General features: G+C 35.9%; 1 protein-coding gene across 8 annotated transcripts in view; it reads right to left on the bottom strand.

Annotated features, from left to right (window-relative positions):
* APAF1 (apoptotic peptidase activating factor 1) overlaps nucleotides 1-23,678 on the bottom strand; it is a 35,760-nt gene that overhangs the window by 6,496 nt on the left and 5,586 nt on the right. For 3 of the 8 annotated variants that reach the window (XR_002425340.2, XM_005511705.3, XM_021300163.2), the window contains 19 exons: nucleotides 23,488-23,671; nucleotides 22,322-22,434; nucleotides 21,665-21,796; nucleotides 21,017-21,255; nucleotides 20,309-20,476; nucleotides 19,374-19,505; nucleotides 15,757-15,870; nucleotides 14,975-15,153; nucleotides 13,014-13,140; nucleotides 10,856-10,981; nucleotides 10,106-10,237; nucleotides 8,091-8,216; nucleotides 7,445-7,606; nucleotides 7,008-7,136; nucleotides 6,095-6,220; nucleotides 5,102-5,221; nucleotides 2,524-2,649; nucleotides 2,034-2,159; nucleotides 102-221 (listed from right to left, as the gene is read on the bottom strand). Coding sequence is in view for 4 of the 8 variants with exons in the window: in XM_005511705.3 (XP_005511762.2) it covers nucleotides 102-221; nucleotides 2,034-2,159; nucleotides 2,524-2,649; nucleotides 5,102-5,221; nucleotides 6,095-6,220; nucleotides 7,008-7,136; nucleotides 7,445-7,606; nucleotides 8,091-8,216; nucleotides 10,106-10,237; nucleotides 10,856-10,981; nucleotides 13,014-13,140; nucleotides 14,975-15,153; nucleotides 15,757-15,870; nucleotides 19,374-19,505; nucleotides 20,309-20,476; nucleotides 21,017-21,255; nucleotides 21,665-21,796; nucleotides 22,322-22,434; nucleotides 23,488-23,671 (2,681 nt within the window). In the remaining 4 variants the exon portion in view is untranslated. The other 5 variants (XM_021300164.2, XR_002425341.2, XR_002425343.2 and 2 more) reach the window with 5 other exon arrangements.

Below are 23,678 nucleotides of genomic sequence, written 5' to 3'. Positions count from 1 at the left end.
AGTAAAATGTGGGTCAACACAAAGTGCAGGAAACACCAAATGTCAGATGAGACAGTAACATGTACTTTATATGATTTGTCAATACAGAACCTTTTATTTACCTTAACGGTTCCATCAAATGACCAAGAAAGAAGTTTTGAATTTTCCAGAAGTCTAAAATCTTTGACTGCTTCCTTGTGCCCTCTTAGAAACACACATTCACTCGACTGCCAATTCCACACCTAATCATAAAGATGGAATACTCTTTTTAAAACAGATTAAATGACAAACATAAGTTAAGAAGAATGAATTAACTGACTGATTTTTAAGTCACAGGAATAATGAGAAGTTCTTATGGAGGTGACAACTAATTAAAAGGTTAGATAGTGAAGGTATCCATAGTAGAGATGCTGAAGATGGAGGGATGCCACTGCATTTAATGCACCTGTGAGAGAGTTCCCCATAATACACAAATAACCTGATTTTCAAACTTTATTTGATGATTAAAATTCACCTGTAATTTAAAAAGAAAGAGCAAAATAGCAATTTTCTAGGCAACCCAGAGGTATTGAGATTTAAACCTTTGATTATTGCAACAAATAGACTTCTATCATCTGGCAGTCCTCATATTTTTCCATACTTAAATTATCTTTCTTTTATATTTTTAAAGCATATTTTAAAAGAAATGCCATTTTGGTTTGCATTTTTATAACAGAGTGACTCTTCTAATTCAACTGTTCACTGAAAACTGAAGAAATGTAACTTTATTTTACAGAAGCTATTAAGCTTAATAGTTTGCAAATTAATATGTTTTCTGCATCAAAGAAAGAACAGAAAGCAGCGGTGTTCCGGTGACAATCCGTCAGGCTTCACCAAGGCACCGTCCACTAGAGGGAGCTGAGGACCCAAAAGAAAAACGTTAGACCTGACAGAAGGATCCAAAAGCCAATTAACTGGTGAGCTGTCTGTACTGCTCAACTGACCACAGTGATGGCACTCCAGCTGGCTTCAGGTGGAAACAAGCACCGAAGGGGGATACTGCAGGGGTTACATGTGTATCAGGGAGCAGGTAGAACACAGAGGGTGGTGCAGCACTGGAACAGGCTCCCCAGGGAGGTGTCACGGCCCCAAGCCTGACAGTGTTCAAGAAGAGACTGAACAATGCCCTCAGACACATGGTGTGAACGGTGGGGTTGTCCTGTGCAGGGACAGGAGTTGGACTCAATGATCCTTGTGGGTCCTTTCCAACTTGGTACATTCTATGATTCTATACTGGTGTTGGAACAGATTTGGTGAGCAAAACAGAGCTGAGGACCAGCACTCACAGATGTTCTAGAGATTTTACTGCAAACCAGCTCAATTTGGTTGTGTGGACTGAATGCCCATTAGTAGCTGGAGCATGTGCTCTAGTTTAGGAACCCTGTCAGCACACCTGCAGCCCTCCGCAGGGCAAAATAAAGCACAGGAAGCATAAACGACCAGGACATTCACTTCAAAAGTGCATCCCTGAGATGAGCTAAAATGCAACAGTAGTATGGACACCCTAGAACGCTTCTCCAGAGCCAACCTACCTTGCTGAGAGGCAGAGCTTATTAATTTGTGGCTACATCCATGGAGTCATTCTGTTTCTAGCTAGTATCTGTACTCAGCACTGTACTGGACTAGATGGACACACAAGCCCACTCAGAGACGGGTCTTTTACCTCATTCCTTCAGACAGCGTAAGCACTGACAGACCCGCCATACACAGCCAGTTCCCTTCACTCCCTTCACTCAAACAATCAGAACTGTTGAGTTATCTTGCTTGAAAATTAATGCTTCTTTCACCCATCTTAAAGAAGTGGGTGCTTATCATCCACAGCATTAAAACCAGATATTGGGTGATATTTGTTATCATATGAATAGAGGCTACAGTTTCTACAGTCCCTTGCCCCAAGATGAAGCAATAGAGAATACAGTAGTCATTTACTGAGCCTACATTTTCTATCATATAAAAGATCTTTCAAAATAAATTGTAAATCAGTTACAACATAATATTTAAAATATCTTCCAAACCTGTATAATGGAATCATGAGCACTTGAAATAAGAGTTTGACAATCAGATGTAAATCGACAATGCTGCACGGATGTCCTGTAGGCCTCCCGGGACTTCAGAACTTTCCCATCCAACAACTGTAATACCTTTAAAATGAAGAATGCAATAATTATATTTATTTTACATGCTTGAGGAAAAGGAAGAAAAGAGCATGCAAATCCTTTTTTAAGTAACATGAAATGTAAATACACTATTCTTAGTCAATGGACTGGAACAACTGAAAATTCATATTAGCTTAGTCCTTGGTAAAACAAAATTCAGAGCTACGTTATTAGCACTACCTTTAAATTACTGTCACTCAGGCACCACTCCCAAAAGTAAAAAACCTGAAGTCCTATGTTGAAGAAAATTATTGTACAAAGTCATTCAAATGACATTTCTTTAAAAAGAACAAGCACCAAGAAGGGTGATTACCTACTATTTTTAAAACCAGATTTAGGATTTTAATACCTTTATTGTTCCACTCTCCTGTCCAAAAGCTGCAAATTGAAGATCTTCACTTAAGCAACAGCAGGAAATCGGGGATTCTTGAGCTGCTGTCTGCATAATAACACTGTCTGTATTTCCATTGATAAGCTGCAAGATAGGAAGATAATTATTATGGTATTTTAAAATTTAATATTAAATAAATTACAATACAGAGCTAAGAATGCTAAATAGAACAGTTTCAAACTTTGCGTTATAAGAACAGTTACTTTCAGAAACCAATCTGATTGAAGGTCAGTGTAACTGTTTCCACTGAACACTCTCCGAATAGCACAAGTTTGCAGAAGGAAACACATCCCAGCATTAGAAACCTTTCTAAAGTTTGTCTGACTACAGAAAACAGTAACTCAAAAAGCTACTCTCAAATTCAAAACCCACAGAGCGAGCTCCACGCTCAAATTCACCTTGCCAGCCAGATATTACAGCTCATGCCAAATGGAGTATAAAATACTTTAAGATCATGCCCTAAGCATGACTTCAAACTTACTAGCACACATAATAAACAAAATCTCAACTCAGTATTGCTCTCAAATCAACCCCTCAGGAAAAAAATAATCTTCAGGATACAATGATTTCTAAACACAGTTTAAGTTTAGAAAACCCACCGATGTGGAGTGTTTAAAAATTAACATACTGCACATCAAAAGGTGACTAGATTGCCAATTCTGAGATACTACAAATTACAGAGAGTAAAACATGACAATTGCAAGAAAAACTACTTTTAGAGATGTGATAGCAGAGATTTACTGTTAAATTACAGTACACATGCTTAACTGCAATTTGTCTTTTCAGTCAATTCCTATTGACTCTGCAAGAGTGAAAAATCTACTGTCTTTCTACAATGGAGTCTTCTCTCATGGCTGCACCTCTACAGGATGTCACAATGTTGTATTTAAGGCAAAAAAAATCTAAGCACTATCTTTCTCTAGGAAATGGCTCAAGTAAAGTTACAATAGAAATACACTAATTGTAAATACACTAATTGTAAATTACTAATTGTCTGCTAATTCAAATGAGAGCCAGACTACACCATTTCATAGTAACTGCTACAAATTTTACAGTTCAGGAAGATCAAAAGTAGTGATTATCCTAAACTGCTTCCCTAAACAGGCATAACTCCATTTGCTGTGGTTTCTCCCATCTCTTCACTGCAAAAGATGCAACTTCCCTTTTCTCACATATTATTTGTTCACATCAATTTTAGTTTCACCATTGATGGCTTTCTGTGGCCTCAAAGTCTGAAATCTTTGAATTTCCAAGGCCCCATTGACACTTCAGCTATTTCTACATCTATATTCTACACTAGCCAAATATCAACACCATTCCACTTAAGGCTTTTTTAATAGGATTTTTTGGTAAGATAAGAAATAGATAATTTATTGACAGGACAGACAGAAGAGGACAGAAAATAATCAGGAAGAGAGAAACAGGAGGTACAGGGCAAACAAGAAGAAAAGTTTCTGCAAAGAAAGCCCTCATTCTAGTAGCAGCCTAGGAAAAGCTGAGCATCTCTTCAGGCTAGAAATAAAGGCAACAGTCATGCTGCTTAGCCAGGATTACATAGCTTAAATATTTGCCTTTGGCCAGGTTAGGAGAAAGGACATGACCCTACACAAAAGGATTATCTGTACAGTGTCCCTCAGTGCAGGGTGGCAAATCTATTCCAGCAGTCACCTACCTATACATCTAGCAATAAGAATTCACTGCTTTCACAGGCCAGAACAAAGGTTCATTCCTATTCAGATGCTGCTTTAGGTTAAACACCTGAAATAGTGACCTCATGGACAGATTTGTCGGTTAACACGCAATTGGTTTGACTAAACAGCATTCTGTAATAAATATGAAAGTGTTTCTGCTTTTAAATAGTACAAGTGTTTCTGCTTTTAAACAGTACAATCAACTGACTTTATTTGATTAATTAGACAATCATGCTTAAAGGAAAAGAAGATATGCATGCACTTGCTATCATGAAACGGAAAAAATGTATTTTGGATGTTGGTGTAATTACTACATGGTGGATGGGTCCACAGTATTAAGACTGTTTCCATTTTTAATATTTTCTTTAGGACATAAAAGACCCCATGTTCTCCTAAGGCTATAGGCAGACCTGGGCTCACACCTTTCATTTCCCCAATTTGAGACGACTCCCTTCAGCTATGACACAGTAGCTCTGATGCACTACAATGAATTATGTGCTCTGTAACACCTGGTCTCTACCATTTGCACACATTACACATTGCTATGCACTTCTCAGCCACTTGGAGGGCTCACAGCCTTCTCAGTTGGGAAGAGAAACCAGTTTTGTCTGCATTCAGCTTCAGTTTCAACATCAACGTGGAAATTTCCCCTCAAACTTCATTTTCTGCTCACTAAACTATGCAGAGTTTATAGACATAAAAATGTTATAATACATTAAGAGTCATTTGCTATAGATTCACTGTTTGAAAGCCATGAACAAGCAGTTTTTTCAATGTTTCCTCAGTTTCCTACCGAGATACAAATAACATTCAAATGTACTACAATATTGAAAAATACAGCTTACTTGTAAATGCTTCTGATTGTAAATTGCTAAAATCATCACTTCACCATTGTAAAATACAACATCTAGTTCACTTTTTAGAACAGCATCAGAAGACTTGCACACCTTCTTTGTTTCCCAAATCTGTTGAAGAACACAGTATTTCATTAGTTTTATGAAAAGGACAAGATAAAAAACTTGCTGAGCACCTGTAAACCAAAGTCCTATTAACTTGCAACACCGATTTTTTTTAATCAGGTAAAATTATGATTCTCCTGTTTTTATTTACTAGGGAAGGTTGAGCAATTACTGTAGCGATTCCAACAGATGAAACAGAACTAATTTTTCTCAGGCTGACTAACAGACTCCACCGTGTTTAGAGCCGTAAAGTTTACAATTTTCTAGACCAAAGAAGAGCATTAAAATCAAATTATGAAAACTATCAAGTAAAGATTTCCATACTTCAACTGCTTTCAAAATTCCAAGAATACAAGTCTTAACTTGGGAGAAACTATAGTTCTACTTCAACAGGTTCTAAAAAGGCCTTACGATTACAGAAGTCTATCCTAAATACTAACATATATATATCTAACAATGAAAGCAATACCAAGTCCACTACAATCCTCAGAAAATTTCACAATTCCTGATTCAGATAAAATCTAAAACAAAAAAGGAGGTTACAAACAACTACTCTTGAACAGCCACTGGACTTAAAAAATCATATAGTTGGACAATTGTTGTCTAATTGCCAGCCCAGTTTTAAATGGTGCCAACAGTAAATTTAGATATACAGTAACTAAAGTAAAAGAGACAGCTCATTTTACTGCATGTCTGAATAATTTTCTAATTTTACAACAAATATTTAAATTTATATTGGCTATAGGCATACATAAATGCTAAATATAGATCATATGTAATATAAACATTTAATTTTATAATAAACTATTCCTTAAATTAGTATTTTAATAATAGGTATATAAAATTTAAATATTTCAAAAACCAAAGATGTCATCTTACGCGTACTGTCTGGTCATCAGATGATGTCAGAAATAAAGATCCATCTGGCGAAAATGTCACACAGTGAACCCAGCTCATGTGTCCCCTGCAGTATGCTACTTTTGATAAAGATTTAATATTCCATAACTACAACAAAAATGTGAAACAAGAACTCAAATGGATTTAGATTGCATTTACAGGCAAAACAGTGCAAAACAAGTAGTATGCTTAATTACTCTTCTAGTATTTTCTTACTTCTCATTCTGAAATCAGGTGTAACAAGAATTGTGCCTGCTTATCAGATGTCGATGGCCAGGTAAATTGAATCAGCAGCCTCTTTGACTGCTATAATTTTAAAAGGGTTGGGCAGGAAAAGAAAGAAAATATTTTTTAAAAATCACGTTATAAATAAACAGAAGTTCAATTAACCATGTAGATTGAAAAAAACAAAAACAACACCAAAACCCCCAAACTAAAAAACAATGCGAACAACGAAAAAACCCACAACTGCGAAACTGACACTTGTACAGACTGACTCTGGCTGTGCTAGTCCCAAAGTCTTTCTGTTTTATTCCTTTGCAGTAAGTTGCCACATTCTATAGCAGCACATAGAAAGAGAGGGGGCTTTGAGTTATGCAATGGGAAGGCCTATACTCCTGAAAGTGACAACAGTAACTTTAAATAAATTTAGTAACTTAGGCTTTATATATAAACGTAAGTTGTTGTCTGAAATGAACATATAACTTTAAAATGTTATTTCCAAATCAATATTTTACATTTCAAAAGCAAACAAAGATTAAAAGAATGAAGCACATTGCAAGCCTGCTAAAATAGCTACATTTGTTTTAGCCCTGCCTACAATAAGCTTTTAAGACAAACATTTTGTATTACAAATAGTCTTTCCTGGTGTACCATAGCAAGGACAATCACTTACCTCAACAGAACAGTGAGACAAAGCAACTGCTACTAACTCATCACCAGGACAAAAGTCACAGTATTGGATTGTACTGTGATGACTTTCGATGACTTGCGTTAACAAAACACACGTTTTAACATCAAAGAGCTGTGAACACATAATGAAAACAGTTATCACCCAGTCTGTATGACTTCACTATAGACAAATAGCTTGTATGCTCAATAACATGCGTTCTTGAATTTAGAAGGTATTTCTCTCAGTCAACAAGTTGATTGCCCACATATTTTTACTTTACACAACTGAAACCACACACTTTATATCTGAAACATCTTAATGGCCTAGAATTTTATCTTTAATCATCATTTCTAACTTGACAACCTTTAAGGTCCCTTCCAATGCAAACCATTCTATGATTCCATACTACTTCAAGAAAATTATTGAAGTGAGGTACTTACCAAAAGCTTATTTTTGGCTACCACCAAAATCATGTCACCATTTCCAGACCAAGAGCAACATTTTACTAAAATCTCCACATCATCTGGTTGCTCATCTGCATTTTTGAAGAAATCTTTTATCTCAATACTTTTCAGTTCATTTGCTGACCGTGTTTCCCAAAGCTGCAATAAAAAGTAAAGGAAATACACAAAACCTCTTTTTACTGATGTGGATACAGGATACAACAAGGAAGAGCTGACCCCCCATCACTTCTAGGGAAGAAGGGAAGTGGGGGGTAGAATACAAAAAAGCCTTTACTACTTTCCCTGATCAAGAAATAGCATTAGAATATTCACAAGCCCAGACAGCTTAGACCAGAGAAGAAAAAGAAAGGTGAAAAGTAAAGGATTCAAAATGAGACTCGCTAGGATTTATTTATAACTACAGCCACCCAACTTTTTTTTTCCCTAATATTGGACAGACATCTCAAAATCTTGCATTAAAAATGGGACCAATAATCAACTGCTTCAGGATTTCATTCATTAAAGTTTTTCTTATACATAGTTTTTCTTTAAAGGTTTTCTTATACATAGGTTGCATTTTATACCAAAAAAAAAAAAATAAAAATCCATCATCAAACAGTCGATTTAAAAATACACTCTGTACCTTTACTGTTCCATCTGTTGAACAGCTAGCAACATATTCATCATTTGGTGAAAATCTACAGTGATTGACGGAATTTACATGACCCATCATCGTGTTTCTACAATACTTCTTGTTCAAATCCCAAAGCTGCATGAGAAATAAACATATAAATATAATCATATTCATGACTTATTAAAAGACAGTTGTTCATGTTTTTCTCAAAATCAGACACTAGCAACCAAAAGCTCAATTTTTATTTTTTTCTTTAGTTTTTACCCACATGCTCATGGACTTCATGCTATGCCCTGAGCTACTCCAGGATTTACCTCCATCTGCTAACTTCCATGAAAACTATTAACATCAGAATTACATAGAACTAGTTAAACTTTCTGTACAGTGTAGATAAGGCCCTTGAGCAGCACAAGGTTACTGAAAGTTTCCTCAGACTGAGGAAGAAGCTTCCTCTCACCTCTTTCCCTTTTAACTTTGAAGTTCAGAATTATGTAGCTTACACATAATAACAAAAATGTTAGTCTTGGACAGTCAGAATGTCACCCATACTAACAAAGTTAAAAGAACATTCCATTTTTTTTTTTTATTTAGGGCTCCCCCTCTTCACCCTTCTCACATACACTGTTCTCCAAGCCTATAGCCCACATTTCCTTTCTCTGTTTCCGAATTTCTTCCTTTTCTCCTATATTAAAAAAACAAAAATCATGCATTTGAGTGTTCGCGTGAGAGCTTAAAACAAGAATAGCCACTTGTACAGTGTTCTCTGAAAAAAAAAAAATAAATCAGGCCCTTTTGATACTTGTGCATACTTCAGTTCTATTATTCATTACTCAGAAAAGTGTCAGTCACTGTCTAAAATCTTAACTGCATTTACAAGACAAAAATGGTCATTCTAAACAAGCCCCTTCTAAATCTATTTGTTCCAAGATGTCAATCTCAGACAGCAATTCGCTAAGACATCTAGGAGGCCAGCATGAAAGACTCTTCCTTTCACCTTGACATCAGATCATAACAGTATTTCCCCTCCAGTTTACACAAACATAAGCTCTGGCAAGAACTCTTCAGATGAGACTTCACATTACAATTAAAACACCTCACATCCTGCTAGCTACAGCTTGAAGACACAGTTGTCCTCCCAACTAACAATCTCGTCCTCACTACCTTCTCCTAACAGTTCTCTTGCACTGGAACTGGGCAACTGAGACACTACAGGGAATGAAACGAGCAGAAAAACAATCCCACCAGAAGTTTTTGTCAAACTGGCTCCATGAACCAGACCACTGCAGAATAAGACCAGCAAATGAACTGCAACAAAGAATACACAGCCAGGGCAGTAGGACCATCATCTTCAGTGTCAGTTAACTATATGATTTGCTTAGCTGTACTGTACAATTGCATTCTTATTTGCCACAGTGTAGGTCTTACTTCATCCTTCTGTTTTCCCCAGTCCCTCAGATGCAGACTTCAGTTGCCTGGTTTCTGCTCTTTCTGTGGACACATACTGTCTCCCAGTCTGAACTGTGCCAGGCAGTTAACTTGACAAACCTCTTATCTTGTTTACTGTTATTTTGTTAGCTTCCACCTTCAGTTTTTTACAATGCCAAATCAATTTAATCAAAAAATGTACCTGCTACACTTCCATAATACTTTTTTTTCCCCCCAATCTTTCAGCATCCAGGTTTTTTCACATTTTCAATCCTAAATATCTACCTTCATGTTTCTTACACTTTTTTTTAATAAGTATTTTATTCTCATACTCTCCCATTCCCATCTCACCTTCTAAAAGTCTTCCCTACCAATAGAGGACTGGCCCATGCTCCTTCACTGAGTATAAACACTCCTCTGTTCTGCCTTGTTGAAATCCAATTACAGAGCTTTAGTCACTACCCTCAATCTGTTGCCATCTCTCTTCTACTAGGCTCATTCAACAAAACTTAATTTATAGTGTTTAACTATTTTTATACATCAATAATTAGCCTGTTATTATAAGCAGTGTGAGGATAATCTCAGCATTTTCCACTTACTTTGATGAAAGTGTCATTTGAGCAGGTGGCTAAAACATACTGACCACTTCTGTTATTGAACTGGCAGCAATTGACTTGCTCTGTGTGTTCTTCATATACACACCTACACTGTCCTGTTCTGGAATTCCAGATCTAGACAGAATTAAAGGACAAAAAGGACTTTTAAATATATTTAAAGTACTTCATTGAAAAAAAAAAAAAAGTCTGTAAACTATGCTGAGATACAGATAAAGCCCTAAAACATTCTTAATAACACCTCAAAAACATTTTGAAGATTAAGTGAAAGCATATATATTTTAGAAACAAGAAGATACAAGGGGAAAGGTCACAATTCAGATTAGAATCTGACAACTACCAGAATTTCACCAAGGTTTTGTTACAATACTGAGGAATTAAAAATTCCAAATAATTCACATATAACAGAAAAACAAAACAACATGAAAAAAAGAATTCTGGATATATTCATCTCATGTTACAGACAGGATTGGACTCATGCATTATGTTCTACTTAAAAAGAAACACCTGATAATGAAAGCAAAATAAGTGGTAATTCTGCAAGTATGAAGTTACGTATCTTTTATATTATGCAAAAAGTGCGGCTTTTCTGTTTGTTAAGTAGTGAATTATCCACATAAGATTTAAGACATTTAAAAAAACTTTTAGTCTTAAAAATCTGCTCGGCCTGAGCTGATTAAAACTTCAATTAGAATTATGAATTTGTAAAAAATTGTCTCTTCTCCACTTCCTTACCTTTACTTTTTTATCAGCTGAACAAGTTGCTACAAATTCACCATCTGCAGAGAAAGCGCAACAAAGTATTTCATCATCGTGGGCATTTATCTCCAGGAGTCTCTCTCCACTTCCTGCTTTAAACACCTAAAACAATCAATAATAAAATCTTATAACTCACATACAATTTTAAAACATTAATATAGGCTTGTTATCTCTCAAACAGCTTTCTTTGTATAAGCTGTTCATAAAATTGGTTTGATTTGAGCTTCAATTTCGTAAGGATGCTAGAAATTGGTAGGGAAGAAATAGTGGAAACTGATTTTAAAAGAAGATTTTCGTATGAAATATGTGTTTCATTAATGATTTTTTCTACCCTCATTCTTTAAGCCTAAATCCATGTCCTTTCTCAGTATTTTTTCATAATAACCACACAACACTCTATTAACAAAATCTAAACTATTCTTCAAACTAAAAATTCCAAGTTTATATATATAAATCATATATATAAATCGTTATATATAAAAATCATATTTATGTATAAAATATCCTTCTGCGTAAAGTAATAATTTCAGCAGCAGTTAATGACTTGGGAAACAAACAAAAAAAAAAACAAGTAATGAAAAATCGTACAAGATGCCCCAAGTCTCAGTCTTGAGCTCCTCATCAGCATTAAAAGGACAGCTGGGGAAAAGTGTGATATATCAATCAACCTCCCAAAATTCTGGGATTTAACTTTACAGTGGGGGTGAGGGGAATCAGGTCTCCCTTTCCTCTTTAGGTGACATATTCTTAACCGTTAAAGCAAATCACAAGGTGTTCTTTACAGCAGCATTGAGGGTACTACAATTGTGAAGTCCCTGTTTTTTTCTTTAGTTTTTCATTGGATGGGTATATCAATGGCGATGAAATAGTTGGTATTTGTTCAAATAATAACATAAATACCGAAGTAACAGGAAATCTTAATTTACAATAAATTTTGCAGAATATCTGTTCTTAATCTAGCAATCATTGGGTTTTTTTATCTAACAGGAATATCAGAAATAGCCTTGAAAACTGAAAAGTTTAGGCCACTATTAGAAAAAAAACATTAATAAGTTTGAAGTTAAACAATGAAATAAGGATTATTGCTGATTTTCCCACTACTGCTTTAACACAAGCTTAGTTTAAATGCAATCACAATCCACAAATTTTACTTTTCTGGTTAGAAAATGAAGCGAAAAAATAAGCAATCTGCAGTCTCAATACTGAGGCCATTAAGTACAGAAGCCCAGCACAGTAACTTCAGCACAGCATAAAATGAGAACATCCACCAGGCATCTCCTTAAGTAGATGCCATGATCATAATATTGTAGAAGCCAGCGAATAAAACAAATAAAACCACAATAACACCACATTAAGTAGCCAAATGAACAGCAACTAAACAGCATTAATATTATTACTTTTAGCATTCATCAAGCATCCAAAACAATACCAAAGGCTTGCAGAAAAGTTGTTCTTTTCCCTTACCTTTGGCTGTCTGGAATACGGACACTTTACCAGGTTACTGGCTGGCTGATTGCTAGTTTTCTTGAGAGCTGGCTGGCTCCCTCCAGGCAGACTGCTGGCAAATTTATATTAGTCACTTGCCTCTCTGTCTCCCCTAATCCACTTTCTAAGCACTGCTGGCCCATTTTCAATTTAATACTGTCCTCAGCTTCAGGGGTTCATTTTTCTCCCCAGATTTATTTCTTTTGCATAAGACAGTTTACTAATTAAGCACCAGACTAGCATAATGTCCATTACCGTCCCACAGAAATATTGTTTTTCAGTTCTGTAGAAGGTCTACTGTGACTGGAAACAACACTTTTGCAATTAAATATGAAACATGCTGGGGTGCATTACTCAGGCTGTGAGCTTTCCTGTATCACTAAAAAGTTCATGTTCATGTATTACACAAAGGTGAGGGTATAAAGCCCTGAAATCACACAGTTTAACTTTCAAACTAGAAGATAATGCTTACTATTCTAACCAGGCAACTTGTTTATGTAACAATACATCCTTTTTAATCATATGTCTCCAATATGTTCTAGATCCCTAATATCTCCACGTAGCAGCAAAAGAAAAGCAACAGGACTGTTAACAAACATTATCAAAATGGTACACAGCATCTCTTTTCACTCATGCATTGGTATCTTACCTGAAGTGTTTTATCAGCCCCACAAGATGCTATTCTTTGTCTATCCTTAGAAAAGCAGGCATGGTAAACTGCATCTCTATGTGGACGAACAACCAGACGGTAGAGGTTTTTCAAGGATTTTTTATTTCTACAGGGTAAGACAGTTGATTTTAGATTAGCAGAATTTCCTACTGCTTTTTTAATTATTCAAAATCCTCTATAAAAACACTTTTTCATGTATCTTGAGCAGCAAGCTTTATAAGAAACAAATCAATCAACCCACTATAACTTACCTCTCAGCCTTTACACTGAAGTAAGAAGGGAAATACAAATTCTAACATTCACTCAGAGATTTTATTGCCTCCAATAGTTACAGCTTAGAGATCAAGAGGGATAATACGTGCATGAGAAATTAACATGCTACTCTATAGACAAAGCTGTTTCACTGCAAGACACAGCCTTCCTAATGGAGTTTTTACGATCTGACATGTGCTGTTTCCAAATATAAATTTCTTCCTGAGCATTCTTGATCTCCTGGAGGATCCGTTTCAAGCTTATTAAAAAACATTTATAAATTTGTTTAGATATAAGGTTTGCCTAATTTTCACAGCAATGACTCAACTCTTATCACTACAGAATCTAGTGCAGCTTAGATGACCCTTGCCTCACTTTAACAAAAACTTCGTATTAGTATCAATCAATCATCCTGTTTAGCCACACCTTACTCCAGAAAGCTATCACTGTAATAACATGATTTTTGGTGACAGATTGTTATAAGCTTTTTTCCTAGAGTCAAAATGAATCAATGTTCTTCAAGTTTTTATCATTACCAGTTTCAAGTCTTCAGGCTTAGCATTTAAACAATGGGTAAAACATCTCAAAGTAGCTGTGCTTCAAAATGAAAGCAGTTTCTCACTGCAAAATACTGAGTCATCTAAGCCAACACTGGGGTTTTATTTACATGTTTTAATAAAGCTAAAACTGCTGGTCAAGAGAGCAGTGTATTCACCTATACATCCTACGAACCATTTTTGGAACCTTCCCCTAGGATGGGATACAAAACCATCAGTCTCTGTTCTGTCAATTTTGGTCATGTTCTTCAGCATAAGGATCCAATATCCAGGCTGAAAGCCCTGAACTTGCTGGGATTGACTCTTCTGAACTGGGCAACTTTCAAGCGTTTTTGTCAGCATTTTGTTATCTATGCAAAACTAAATAACCAGATATTCAAAGAGAAGACCTAAATTCAAGTATGCCTGGATTAACCTGTCTGGTTATCACCATAATTACCTGATAGAGTCATTCTGGTTTGTAACCACCAAGTACTACAGATATAAGAACAGAAACATCAAACAGAATAATCTAGCAGAGACAGTTACATGGTCAGATGACTACTGGACTATGCTGAAAAAATACTTAGATACATATACTTTTTCCTTGAACAACTTCCAAAAATATGAAAACAGCAAAAGATTATTTAAATAGGAGAAACTTCAAGATTGGATAGAGATTACAAAGCCTTTTAGTATTTCCCATCTCACTACTTTCAAAAACTTTGCAAGTTAACACAAATGTTCTCCTTTTTAAGGTATGCACTTTACTAGAAAACTTAAAAACTTGCTGTAACCTACTTAATACTTGCACTACAATTCTAACTTTAAAAAAATGTATTTAGAGAAGGTTAAAAGTACTTTATTTTCAGCTTTGTATAGCTATTTAAAAGGAACAATCATTCAGTACAGAAGTAAATATAATCCTCTAGTTATTTCTATGTAATTATTACTAATTTGTAGCCTTACATACCAAGAGTTCTCCTCTTCCCACTAGTTCTTGAAAATTATTTCACTTTCTTTCCCCAGAAAAAACACACCGATTCTTAAAAACCTCCTCGTATTAGCCATACACTGTATTTGGTCATTCATGAAATTATTTTCTTGGATCAAGGGACGAGCATATCAGCAGATGGGACTGTAGCTACTTACATCCATTCCAAATAAAATGCTCCTGCTTGTCTTTGAGCACGTAACTTGGCTTGTTGATATACCTCTGATGTCTCTGGTTGGCAAAGACCCAGCTGTATAATGTCGGGAAATGGTTTCCGTCCAAGAAGGTGCCCATTTAAAGACAGAAATTCCTGGAAGTTCTCACGTACTGTGCTATCCTATGTACAGAGCAGAAAATATCTGATAACATAGAAAGTAGATTTATTTCCTAAGTGCTCTTTGCATTTTTTTTTCTATACAGCTAATATTCTTACAGAAGCATTTAGTTCTATTTTTCTATTATATTTAGGTCTATTAGCAAGTACATGGGATACACTGAAAAAATTCATAATCCTATTCAGGAAAGCATATAATCCTTACTTTTCAAATAAAGGATATTGACAACAGTGATTTATTCAATAAGCAGTCAATGTGAAGTATCAGAGACACTATTCAAAGTGACCAACAAAATTCTACACCTCCTCAAAACCAGAGTACCATATGTACCAACCATTAAGTTATTGTTATTCACCTTAGTTATCGAGTTCTATCTATCATCAATTACTTGTGTGCACACAGAAGATTCAACTAAAACTAAAAATTAAATTTTCTTCATTTTTATGTTCTCCAAGTTAAACTTTAACTTAGTGCCATTTTTATATTTCAGGTTTTTAAGCTTTCCAGATATCTCCCATATAGATATATATACATTCAACAAAATGCACTTAAACATGGAAAAATATATTTGGAACAGACTGATCATTTACCTTTTAGTATCATACCTTTTGATCCAGGACTGAACTATATTCTACGTATTCATGAATCAGATGAGCAGGCCCTACCAATTCTGTTTTAGCTTTAATCCAATCTAGAGAAAACATAAGATCACAGAGTTCCTACAAGAAACACAAATTCAAGTTCAGAGCATGAGTTCCACAACAGAATCTACTTGAGGGGAAAAAGAAAAGCACAGGAAATAAAATAGGTATTTAATATGCTTGTGTACAATTGTCTCCAGTTAAAAATTTAGGCAATTTCCTGTTTCCTGCATCTTAAACAGGTATGAAAATTCTGGGTATAGAAGGCTAAACTTGTTATTTTAATGAAAAGACTGCTCTTTGATACAGCTAGTTAGAGAACAGATGGGGGTACAAAGCAAATCCTGACTTTTGTAGCACACAAGACCTGGTTTAATATACAACTGTGAAAAAGCTGCTTCTAGTCCAGTCTAGCAAAGACCACTCTGCTAATAGTGGTCTCTGTTGGTCTTCCTAACAGATCCTGAGTTTGAATGAAAGCAAAAAGTCTGTTACAGTTGCATATAACTTGAAAATGTAAAAGCTACTTAAGAGGCTGTAAGAAACAGCAAACAGAATTACTAGAATAGACTATTTCAGTCAGAAGGATCCTACAATGATTATTTAATCCAACTGTCTCACCAATTCAGGGCTGACCAAGCTAAAGCATGTTATTAAGGGCACAGTCGAAATGCCTCAAACACTAATTGGCTTGAGCTATCAACCACCTCTCCAGAAAGCCTGTTCCAGTGTTTGACCACTCTTTTGGTATAGAAATGCTTCCTCATGTCCAGTCTGAACCTCTCCTGCTGCAGCTTTGCACTGTGCCCATGCATCCTGTCCCTGGATACCTTGGAGAAGAGATCAGCACCTGCTAGCACTTCCCCTCCCCAGGAAGCTGTAGAGAGAAATTAGGTCATCACTTAACCTCCTTTTCTCCAAACTAGATGAGCCCAAAGTCCTTAGTTGCTCATTACAGGACATTCCTTCCAGCCTTTCCACTAGTTTTGTTGCCCTTCTCTAGATGCATTCAAGTACTTTCACATCCTTGTTAAATTGTGAGGCCCAGAACTGCACACAGTGCTCAAGGTGAGGCCGCACCAGCGCTGAATACAGCAGGATAATCACGTCTTTTGACTGGCTGGTTCTGCTGTGTTTGATGCCCCCCAGATGTGGGTTGCCCTCCTGGCTGCCAGGACACACATACTGGTGACTGATAAAAACCCTGCTGTCAAACAGCACCCCCAGATCCCTTTCCGCAGGGCTGCTCTCCCGTCACTCTCTCCCAATTTCTACTTGTGCCCAGCATTATTCCATTCTAGATGCAGAAGCCAGCAATTGGACATGCTAAATTTCATCCCATTAGTCACTGCCCAATGCTCCAGTCTACCTACCTAGATCCTTCTGCAAGGCCTCTTGTCCCTCAAGACAGTCGACGGCACCTCTCAGTTTGGTATCACCAGCAAACTTACTAATGGTGCACTCAACTCCTGCATCCAGATCATTGATAAATATATTGAACAGAACTGGCCCTAGAATTGATCCCCAAAGAACACCGCTGGTGACTGGTCACCAGCTGGACGTAGCCCCATTTATTACAACCCTTTAAGTCCTGCTCTTCAGCCAATTCTTCACCCAGCACGCCATGTACCTGGTCATCTTGCAGTTGGACAACTTGTCCAGTAAAAGGATGCTGTGAGGGACAGCATCCAAAGCCTTACTAAAAACTAGAAAAACTACATCCACCACTTTCCCTTCATCCACTAGGCAGGTGACCTTATCACAGAATGATACCAAATTAATTAAACAGGACTTTCCCTGTGTGAACTGTGCCAGATGGCAGCATCACTCTTTAAATGCCTTTCAACCCTACCCAGTATAAACTTCTCTACAATTTTTACAGGAACTGAGGTTAGGCTACCAGGTCTGTAGTTTCCTGGGTCTTCCCTCGCACCCTTCTTATAAACTAGAAAAATGTTGATGAGCTTCCAGTCAGCAGGGACCTCCTCAGACCCCCAAAACCCTTAGTAGCTGATTGAGAGGGGTACTGCCATAACATCCACTAGCTCCTTCAGTGCTCTGGGATGAATCTCATCAGGCCCCACGGACGTGTGAACATTCAGCTGATATGTCATGTCCCTTACAATTTCAGTGCCCACAAATGCAAAGTCTCTTTTCTCACACTCGTGGTCCTTCAACTCATGGGACCAGGCAGCCCAAGGTCCGTCAGTATTATTAAACACTGAGACAAAAATAGCATTGACCGCCTCTGCTTTTTCTTCATCCCATTAGTCAGATGGCCATCTCCAACAAATAACAGTTCAATAAAGTCTTTAGATTTCCCCTTGCTATTAATGTACTTAAAAGAAAGCCCTTCTTGTTAAAAAAAACCATACTTGCTAGGATCAGAAAAACTGTTTAGAGACAACGCTGCACAGGCTCAAAGTATATTCTAATTTAAAATCAGTAAATACCATAAGGATTAAAAGTTTACCACGGTTAAACAAAGAAAAATAATACCTCCCAACTTTATTAGCCTTCCAACAAATGAAATTATGTCTTAACAATGAGAAGTAAGTAATATTAAGAGTGTAAACTCTGGGAAGCATAGAGTCATAGTGAGAAAGGCTAAAGAACTCTGAGAAGCTAATTCTACAAAATGTAAAATGGCTAATAACAAAAACATTTTTCTAACACATAATTTCAATGTGACACTGAGATAATGAAAAGACACTGAGATAATGAAATAAGAATGATTAAAAAAAAAAAAACAAACTAGACCTGCCACCCACATTAATTCTGAAAGTTCCTATAGGTAAACAAAGTATATTTTATATAAGTCAGATCAAAAGATTTGAACATCTCAAAAGAGGTTCAACTGAAAAAGTTTAAGTACATGCGAAATAAGGCAATTAGTAACCAGGACCGATTGCCATGCAAGGCAAGAATTCTTAAGACATTATGTGAAAGTATTGAAATATTAATCTTGCTGCATAATTTGTGTCTTATACTAGCTTGGTACCTAAAGAACAGTAGATGGCAAAAATTACAGCAATTTTTTAAAGGCAGCAAGGCAATCCTGGGAACAAGAGGTTTGCCCATCTAACTCTTGCTAGATTCTTTACGGCTGTTGAAAACTGGTAATAGAGAGAATGAACTTTTACACATAAATCAGTATGACATCAGAGGAAAAAACTAACAAGAATTACATAGAAAGAAGTAACTAATCCAATTGAATTCTCTGAAGAAATCAATTAACTTGCATTATCACACAATAAAGCAAGACTGAATTTTCCAAAAAGTTTAGAGAAGAATTCCTATCAAAGCTTCTCCAAATGGAAAATAAAAGCATGAGCTATTATGATACAAAACAAGAAATCTTCTCAAGAACTGGGTGAAAAGACAAGACACAAAGGGTAAAAATAAAGTAACTTTCATAACAGACAAGTGATTATCAGTGGCGTCCCTAAACGACACTATGTTGAGTGCTTACCTATTCGCACAAAAGCCTGGGAGAAAAGAGATTCAAGTATGAAAAACCCTGGGGGGAAAGGCAGGGGTAAGGGTGGGCTGAGAAACAGAGGACACTACTCAGAACTCACCTTCTGCATGTTGGCACCAGCCATGTGATACGCTAGAAAGTTATACCAGTACATGCAGTCCTCTTGGGAAGGAACAGGTGTATCAAGTTTGTAATATTTCTTGTACTGATTTACTATGTTTTTATGTAGCTCCTGCAACATGAATCAAAACACACTTTCAGTTAATACTATACCAAGGTATGGACTGGTTTCAGTATTGAGGAATTATGTTATTTATATATATGTATATATATAACCAAGGATTATTATTATTATTCCTCAACTGTAATACATCAACAAATGAAATTAGAAAAGCTTATCTTCCAAATTGTACACTTAACCTAACTTATTGCTCACAACTTCTCCAGAAACATTCTCTGGATGTTAAAAGACAGAAGAGCAAGTTGTGTTAACCTTTCTTCTTAGGCTGAGAACAGCTACCAAGTTACTCTTCGCATTAAACATGGGTGATCAACAAAAAAGACCCTTACGTATGCAGATCTAAAGCAAGCCTAAGAACTTGCCTTTTCTTCATATCTACTCATTTTGCCCTGTTGTTCAGAACTCATAAATTTATTTGGCCCAACTTATAGGTCCTTTCCCTCCAAGTATTGCCTTCAATTGAAAAAAAAATGAATAAAAAGCATTTCTCTGTATTAAAGAAGAAACTTCCTATTCTGGTAGGGTCTTGATGCCTTGATCATCAGATGGAACATTCCATCTCCTGCTGGAAATGTCTTTGAGAGAGAAAGAATGGAGTTTAGTTTCTTAGCTCAAGATGGAACCATCAGGAAATCCCTCCACAGTTTCAAGTTGAAAAATAAATGTTTTTAATTAGTCGCCATTAAATTTAACTGCATTCTACGAAGCTTCACTGGATACTACTTAACATTTTCTGAAGAATGCCCAGCTATGGAGAGTAAAGTCAGAAGTAAGTAGATTAGTCAATACCCTACCTGAAGCTGGTTGCGATTCTTCTCTGTAAGAAAGTCAAGTTGAAGATCATGCAAATAATAATGGAATGACTTCCCATTATGATCACAGAACAATAGTGATTTGTTAACAAATTCCTGTAGTATATCTTCAACTTCTTCAGTTTCCATATCCCAAAGAATACAGAGCACCTAAAATAGATACATGAAGACAGAAAAGAATCAGAACAAAGGGGTAATATGACTTGTATGAATACTGTAAAAACGCTACCAATTAACTGACAAAACACATACTAACAAATATAAACACATTACAAATGGTAATAAATTAGCAAGTTAGCAAATCTTCCAACCTATAGGATGGATAACACAAGTTTTTGTGTTTGCCTATTTGTGATGATTTATGGTGATCATCTTTTTCCTACAAGAGCCAAATTTCACGTAACAGTTTTAAACCTCCAGAGAGCTCAGTTACAGTCTAATTAAAGAGCTATATATGGAATGCACATTAAACTAACATTATGAACACATTTATTCAGTTACGAATTTTAGTTTCACTACTGACAATGAAAGTCATGATACAAAAATGAACCTGACCTACCCAACCCAGCAATTACTATTAAGTTATAACCAACATAAGTTACACACAACATTTATAAGTTTTATGAATTCTTCCAAGTTATTGCTTGTATCTCACTAAAAGTGATCAGATTTCTGCAGTGCTGTCATTACCTTAGTAGGTACTCTAACATCTTTTGGGAGGATAGAGAGGTCTTTATAGTAGTCTTTATAATTGTCATTCAGTTGCTCAACACTTATGGACATTGCTTCATCAAGAGCTTCATAATCATAAGAAGAAGATTTTCTTATTCTTTTGAACTGCTTATTCTGCAGCTGTTTGAGATAGTAGTCCCAGCGACTAGGGAAGTCTCGTAATAATGCTCCTATCAAGGATATCACAAGAGGAGAACCTGAAAGAAAAGATTAATTTAATCTTAGAGGTTTTCAAGGAACACAATCCAAGAGTTCAGTCAAGCAGTTGAATAAATCAGGTAATTTTCCTAATACATTGATTAAATTATTGAGGTGTGGAGAAAAGACAAAGAAAACATGTCTTCCATGTAGACATCTGCAAACTCACCAAATTTAAGTGTAACAGGGGGGTGGAAGGGGAAGATATGTTGAAGAAAACTTTGAAATTCAACATGAGAAATTCTGTTTATTTTTTTTTTTCTTAAAAAAAGAGCATTTAACAAGCACCTGTGTTTTACTTAAGGTGTACAGTATTAAAGAACGTTCCCTCCTCTATCTTTAAGTCAAAACCTCAAAGAAAAAAATACATTCAGTGGTAAATGGTATGCTAAAGAGTGACAAGTATACCTTTGCATTCTCTTACAAGGCAGTTAGCTTGTTCTGGCAGTTCTGATATTTTCATATTCACAAATAGCGATAAAATCTCCAATCCTTTCTCATGTGCTAATCCACTTTCCACATGAACCTCATATTTCTTGCCTAGACATAGAAACAGGGAAAAAAATTAAAAGAATGTAAAAAGTCCTACAGAAACAGAAAGTACTTTCCACACAAAACCTAGAGCAAAGGGCCTGGCTTAGAATTTTTTGCATAGTATTTAGATTCTTTGTACCAAGGAGAGTATAAATTCTATAAGAATTCTTGTAAGAATCAAGTTTGCATTAGAGAGACAAAAAAATTAGACTATAATCTAATAATTACAAATGCATTACGGACACATTGTACCCGTAACTGCTTAATAGCGTAATCAGCCTAACAGCAGCAGCATCACTGAGGTTCATTTACCCTGTAGAGAATCTTGCACTCTTCAACGTAGACATATAACTTTCAAGTTAACATATAACATTTCATGAAGAGCATAAAGTCTGACAGAGAAAAATACTAAAACTTTGCCACTTGTGCACAAGTTAGACACAGATTCTATCAGGTTCTTTTAAAAGTTCACAAGAACAATTTGCATAAATACACACAGTCTGTGCTGCAGGAGAGAAAAATGTTCCTTACCAGACACAGCATCTGTTACGCTCCTGTCCCTGCTGGTGATGAGAACCTGACATTGATTATCAAATGCTTTTAATACCCAGGAATCCCAAATGTCATCCAAGATCAAAAGAGATCTAGTGCAAGAAGAAATATTGCAGATTTCAGATCAACTGCTAGTGCTAAAATAAAGCATTGCATTTTAACAATGCAAAAACATTTTCAGAATTTACAATGTATTGCTGCATAATTTTTTTATATAAATATGTAAAATATCTGAAGAGTGCATTAAAGAGTTTGCGAGAAAGCAGAATGCAAGTATCTCCAAAACCCAAAAGTTTTTACCCTTTATTGCTTTATAGCTACAACTGAAGCATAAACAATAAAGTTTTGAGAAATATTTCCATTAGTAGATGCCATGGAAAACAAATATTTACTCTGTTTTTCAAGTCATAAGATACTATAAATTAAGAAAAAAGTTGTATAGGACTAGATAACAACTCTGTTCAACCCAGGCTAGTGAAAAGCTTTGTGGGAGAAACCATTTCAGTGTCTTTTTGACTCATTCTACGTACCCAATGAGAACACTGAAAGTTAGAGCGATTCTTATTTCTAACTGTTTGTTCTCAAGCTTTGTTATTCAACAACTAATATTTTTTCAAGTGAATGCAACTCCTGGACTGCTGGTTAACATATTTTGTTAGCAGAAGCCTTATTAGCCTACTACACATATTCATATTCAGGACAAGCCTACAATGTGTCCCTTCAGTTATCCCATTAAAAAAAAAAAACAAACATCTAAACAGGGGCAGAGTTGTACTATGTATGTTATATATCTGCCTCTAGCATCTATTTACCCTTCAGCTTTTGTACACTTATCTGAACTTACTTATTCTTTTATCATATGCAAGTCCGTAATTTTGAAAACTTTAACTAGAGCCCCCACACAAGAATTAAAATTCTAGAAGTACTGTTAGCTTCATCTTGAATAACACTTCCTAATTATCTACAGTAGAACAGAAAAAAGGAAAGCAAAAATTCAAAAAGTTAGGAAGTTGTTTTAAAAAAAAAAAAAAAACACCACACTGTGGAGACATGTAACCACAAGAGACACCTTGAAAGATTAGACCAAAGTTACTCTGTGAAGTTTTATCAGCTAAAAGAATAGTGTTTCATTTTACTGACATCACCTGGCATATTTGCGTAGCATGAGCAATCGAAGACGATCTTTCGCCTCCTCAATGTTAAGTGGTGGCCTTTGTGAAAGAGTAGAGTCATGTTCTAACCTACTGCAGAGATTCTGAAGTTTAATTAGGAGCCCTGCTTTATCCTGTTTTCCAACAGAGATCCAGTGAACTCCTCCTGGAAAGTAATCTAACAA

The sequence above is a fragment of the Columba livia genome, chromosome 1 (assembly GCF_036013475.1).
Source record: "Columba livia isolate bColLiv1 breed racing homer chromosome 1, bColLiv1.pat.W.v2, whole genome shotgun sequence".
Taxonomy (NCBI): Eukaryota; Metazoa; Chordata; class Aves; order Columbiformes; family Columbidae; genus Columba; species Columba livia.
This window is presented reverse-complemented; position numbering and strand designations above follow the sequence as displayed.